This window comes from Propithecus coquereli, unplaced genomic scaffold, assembly GCF_000956105.1.
Source record: "Propithecus coquereli isolate 6110/MARCELLA unplaced genomic scaffold, Pcoq_1.0 Scaffold399, whole genome shotgun sequence".
NCBI lineage: Eukaryota > Metazoa > Chordata > Mammalia > Primates > Indriidae > Propithecus > Propithecus coquereli.
Window position 1 is genome coordinate 1,094,747 of NW_012149718.1, and position 5,461 is coordinate 1,100,207.

Below are 5,461 nucleotides of genomic sequence, written 5' to 3' on the forward strand. Positions count from 1 at the left end.
GCACCTGTCACCAAATGTGCCTGCAAGGCCTTCGGTCCTGTCCCGCCCACTTGCGCCCCTGTGCCCGGGATGGACATCGGGTGGACTGGGGGACACGGAGCACAGGCTCGAGGAGAGCACAGGCCCTGCAGGTGGTGCCGGGGAGCTGGTCCACTCCTGCCCGGCCACCTCTAAAGGGAGGACAGAAGACAGGTGCCACCCAGGTGTCGCTGCTGTCGGTAGCCAGGCTGCCCGGAAGGCCATTCCGGGCGGGGTGGGGGATTCTCGCTGCTGCTCGGTGCCAGGCGCCAGGCGTCAGACAGGAACCGGGGGGCCTGGAGCTATTTCCTCCCCAGCCACGAGCCGGGCACTCACCTGGCAGTCCCGGAGGCCCAGGGCGGCCGGACTCCACAAATGCCTGCAGAGAGGGGCCCAGAGGTGGCCGCTGAGGGACACTGCTCTGGAGACAAAGGCCACCACCCATCCAGCAGGCCCCAGCCCAGAAGCCCCCGGCCCCCTGTGAGGCCACACTGGTGGATTTTCGGGGGACGGGGGTCTAGAGCCAGAAGCCCTCACTGGCCTCCACCTCGCCAAGCCTGGTGGTCCCGGGATGCCGTAGCACCTCCATGCTCAGATACCCCCTAGGCCTCCGCCCTCCTTGGGGGGCTCAGCCCACCAGACAGCCCAAAAGCAGCCTGGACACAGGCTGTGCCGTGGGGAGGAGGCGCAGCTTGTCCGTGGCTCAGGTAAGGAGCCGTGGGGGCCACAGGAACCGTGGGCGCCTTCGGGACTTACGTTGCTGTCGTAGACAGGGGTCCCAGGAGGGCCTGGGGGTCCCGGAGGCCCGGGGGGGCCGGGCATTCCCTGTGTGGGACAGAAAGCTGTGGTCAGTCAGGTTCACAGCCAGCCCCTCACCGTGACACGGCGGCAGGCGTGGGGAGGAGCATTTCTGTCCTGTGACCGCGGCAGGGAGAGGCCGCCTGAGCAGAGACTCACACCAGGGCAGACGCGCACGCGGGCACCAGATTACTCTGCCATCAGGTCCCCAGGGCAGGGACTGGCCCTTCCCACGTCCAGGAGGTCCCTGCCCGAGGCCCACGCCCTGCAGACTGCGGTGCGGTCAGCGAGATTCCCAGGTCAGAAAGCCTCCCCCGGAGCCACCCTGAGGGGCTGTAACTTGTGGGGGTCCAAGGAAAGAGCATGAACAATCCGGTTCAGGCCGTGTCAGAGCGCGTGCTCTGAGAGCCACACGCGACTCTCGGGAGGACGGACGGGTTGGAAGGTCAGGGCCGGGCGTGAGCGCGCTTCTCTTCCTGCCGTGCGAGTGTCTTTCCAGGGGCCTGGGCACCTCTCGCCGGCTGGCCGCGGCGGGGTGGGGGGCGGGGGGATCTGGGCCAACAGGAGGCCCCAGGGGAAGACCCGGCTGCAGGGGACGCTGCTGTCCCGAGGCGGGAGACGCCCTCGTCGCCAGGGAAACAGCCGTGTAACCACTTCTAAAGAGTCACAAGCGAGAACAGAATCCGAGCGCCTGTGCTTTCCGGCCGCGTGACCTGTGAGCATAGTCCCGTCCCAGAACCTGCAAACGCAGCGTGTTCTTCACCGTTCACAGGACGGCAGCCGCGCTTCAGTCCAGAGACAGGACCGCAGCCGAAGAGACGACAGCAACGGGAAGGTCAGACGTGCCAACCCCACTGTGTTCCCTGCGCGCAGCCCCTGCTGCGGCAGAGCCTGACGGCAGGGCCGCCGGGGGTTGCCGGGGAAGCGGGCGCACTGCCTGGGGCGAGCTGGGCGGATCTGGCGGCCCCTGCCCGGGGGCACCGCTGGGTCTTGGCGGCAGCCGTGTCAGGCAGACAGCGACTAGAAAGCCCCAGCCACCGACGCACGAAGTGAGACACCCAGCTCACGGACAGCAGCGTTAACCGAGTGACGGCGTGGTGCTGAGCCGAGCGCGCCGCGGCGGGGAGGGGCACACGCAGAGTCCACGCTGGCCTGGGCGCCCTTCCCAGAAACACGCACTGTCTGTTCCCAATGGGCTTGGGTAAGGTGCACGTGTACGTGTGCCTCTGTGTGTGTGCATAAGTGTGTATATCCGTGTATATGAGTGTGGATGATGTGCCTGTGTATGTGTGTGTGCATATGCATGGGTATACATACATGTGTGCACGATATATGAGGGTCCATGTGTACGCATGTGTGTATGTATCGGTGTGCATAAACGTGTTATGCAAGTATATGTGTGTGGACATGTGTGCACATGTAAGCGTGTAGGTGGGTACCCGTGTATGTAAGTATATGGGTGGACACGTGCATGTGTGTATATGTACGAGTGCACATGCGTGTAGGTGTATATTATGAATGTGCCCATGTACACGTGTGCACATGTGAGTGTGCGTGTCGTGCCAGAAGACCTGCATGGCGCGGCCACACTGGCTGCCACTGCCTGACAGACAAGCTGCAGGACCCCAGGCCCCGGCCAGGCCGTCCGGTCCCAGCGTCCAGCCCCCCGTGGGACGCTCACCCTCGTGCCGAATGCCACGCTGGCCTCTCCCGGCTCCCCTTTCTCTCCTTTCAGTCCGTTCATCCCGGGACGACCCTGGGCAGAGCACAGTGGGCGGGAACTGCTGGGTACGGCCACACCACGGCCTTCTCTGTGTCCCCGCAGGGCGGCCGCTGCAGCCTCGTGGTCACCCCCAACCAGGGCTGGCCTCCCGCACCCCTGCCCTGCAGCTCCCAGCTTGCCCGGCCCCCCTCGCCATGTGCCTGCTCCAGGCCCTCTGGGGAGGGTGGCTGACCCCAGCGGCACCCAGGGCCTCCTCCCAGGCCCGAGCCCCCCACAGGCGAGTCCCAGGACCCCCCCCCAGCCACCTCTGGGATGAGAGCAGGGCAGTTCTGGGGAAGGACAGGGGAGGGACAGCTGTCCACTGCCCTCTGGGCCCACTGCCCTGTGGGCCTGGGCTGCTGTCCACCTGCCGGGCCCCACCTGCTGCCCACGCAGGCACAGGGGCCCCCCAGAGCCCAGGTCCTCACCGGCCGTCCAGGAAAGCCAATCTCCCCCTTGTGCCCCGGCCGTCCGTAGGGGCCCTGCAGAAGGAAGGGTCTGGGCTTCAGGTGGGCGGGACCCAGAGCAGACCCTGCCCCCGCACCACGGGGCAGGAGCTGGTGCGGGGGAGGCGGCAACGCAGAGACCAGCCCCGCCTCCTGTCGGCTCAGAGCTGCCCCTGTGGCCTCCACCCCACCCCTGGCCCGTGTGTTTTAAGGATACGGTTGGGAGATAAACCCAGGGCCACACAGCACACACTCAGCAGCCACGCGGGTGACAAGTGTCCAGCACACGGCACGCCCGTGCTCCCTGCAGAGGGAGCCGGGTCCTACTCACCGGGGGTCCTCGGAAGCCCGGCTCTCCCTGGACAGAAAACCAGAAGGCACCGTGAGGAGGCTCGTCTCTTCCGTCCCGGCCCCTGCAACTCCCATAGCCCCCCGAGGGTCCCCTGCCCATCAGGTGCACCGGGGAGCACGAAGGGCCACGGGCGACAAGGGGGAGGATAGGAAATGCCAGTGGGAGAAGGTTCTGGGCTGGGGGTTGCATCTGGGTGGGTGCGCAGATGGGGCGTGTCCTGGGGCCCTGCTGCACGGGGAAGGTGGCCCTGCCCTGTCTGCGCAGTGCCCTGGCTGGGCACACCTCAGCCCACACTCAGCTGTGCGGCCGGGGCAGGGCCGGTGGCCCGCTCTCTGGGCCTGGCATCCGAGGCCCGTCCCCAGGCCTGGAGGGCTCGGGCTCCTCCTGCAGGCCTGTGGGAGCCCGGCCTGTACGCCCAGCAGATCAGGGAGCCCCTCCCCCTCCGCTTCCCAGGGCCTGCCTGGGTGGCCCCCCAGGCACAGGCCCCCCAGGGAACTGCCTCTGACCCCGCGGTGCTCAGGCGCCGAGGCCGGTGCTCAGGCGCCGAGGCCGGCTGTCCCCAGGAGGAGGCAGAGGGCAGGGAAGCCCCCCCCATGGACGCAGACGCCGAGCTGGGTGCGGCCTGGGGCTCCCCGTCTCCCGCAGGGAGGCCAGGCTGGAGGAGCGAGGACAGAGCTGTGGCCCCCAGCGGCCCCAGCCTCCCTGCAGGAGAGCGGCGCTGGGGGCTATGAGGGTGGACAAAGGAAGGCCGTCGAGGGCCGGGCCACGATGTCCCGGCGCCCGGCTCAGGGGACGCGTGAGACCCCGGCCCCGCGCCGGCCCTCACCTTCGCTCCTTTCGGGGCAGGGGCCGCGGCTCTGCCGTCGGGGCTGAAGATGCTGCCGGGCTCTCCCTTGTCACCCTGGAACGGCAGGAAGCCGGCAGGGTCAGGGCGGCTCTGGGCGAAGACCAGCCTCGCGGCAGCACGGCTGCCTCACGGGAGCCCCCAGAACACGCGAAGGCAGGGCGGTGTGGGTGCCCCTCGGGGACAACCTGGGCTGGAGTCTGTCACTCGCCCACTAAGGCGACAACTCCAGTCGGCCCGGGGGCTCCGATCCCGGCCCAGTGCCCAGACCGAGCAACAGTGCCAGCCTCACCTTGGGTCCCGGGAAGCCTCGCTCACCCTTGGAGCCCAGGTCACCCTTGGGCCCGGCGGGTCCCTGGAACAGAGCAGGCAGGGGTGAGGGGCTGCGCGGCCCAGCGCCTCCCCGTTCCAGAGGACCGCCCAACCCCCTCCGCGCTGTTTCCGGGAGATGCGCTGCCCCGCTCGGTCTTCCGGGTCACATGCAGGGGGCCACACCCCGCCCAGAACCCGCTCTGAGCACCGCGGCTTCTCCCGGGCACAGGAAGGCTCTCGGGCCCCCGGGGGCCCGCCGGGCGCTGGCTGGCCAGGGCTCTCAGTACCCTGCTCACGTGGTCCAGGACAGCGGCGGTCCCCACCCCGGCTGAGCCAGGCCTGCCCCAGCTCGGCAGGGCAGCCTGTGGGACAAACAGGACGGGGTGACGGCCTGGAGGGGGCTACTTACGGGAAAGCCTGCGTACCCCGGCCTGCCCTGTGGGAAGAGGGGCGGCGTCAGCTTGGGGTCACGGCCACTCAGAAACAGCAGGGTTCTGAGCAAGCCGCCGCCCGACCCACACCCAGACCCGCCCAGGGCCCCGCAGGCGAGTTTCTCAGCCGCGAGGGGCACGCACCTCGGGCCCTGGCGCACTCAGCACGGCTCCCTGTCGGCAGAAAGAGAGATCAGAACACGGCAGAGACGTCCCTGAAAGCTAGACTCAGCCGCGTTATGTTACTGTCACGAGATCAATAGGACAATACCAGGAACCGAGATTTAAAAGGCAGATCTTTCTTGCAACCGTCTTTCTGGTTCTGCCTGAAGGCCCCTCAGGTAACCCCGAAGCCACGTCCTGGGGACCGCTGCGCCCAAGCAGACTCCCCTGGGCTCAGAGCTCCCCTAGCCAGACTTCCGGCTCCCCAGGGCCACGAGCTTTACGCCCGTTTTTGTGTGAAATACTGACTCTGCGGGCACGTCCTTGCTCACCACG

At 67.9% G+C, this 5,461-nt stretch overlaps 1 protein-coding gene across 1 annotated transcript in view; it reads right to left on the reverse strand.

The window, feature by feature from the left end:
- Window positions 1-5,461, reverse strand: part of COL18A1 (collagen, type XVIII, alpha 1) — a 60,548-nt gene that overhangs the window by 8,918 nt on the left and 46,169 nt on the right. Inside the window, exon 32 of the mRNA XM_012652699.1 lies at window positions 807-843. Within this exon, the coding sequence (XP_012508153.1) occupies window positions 807-843 (37 nt within the window). The remainder of the gene's footprint in view (window positions 1-806; window positions 844-5,461) is intronic.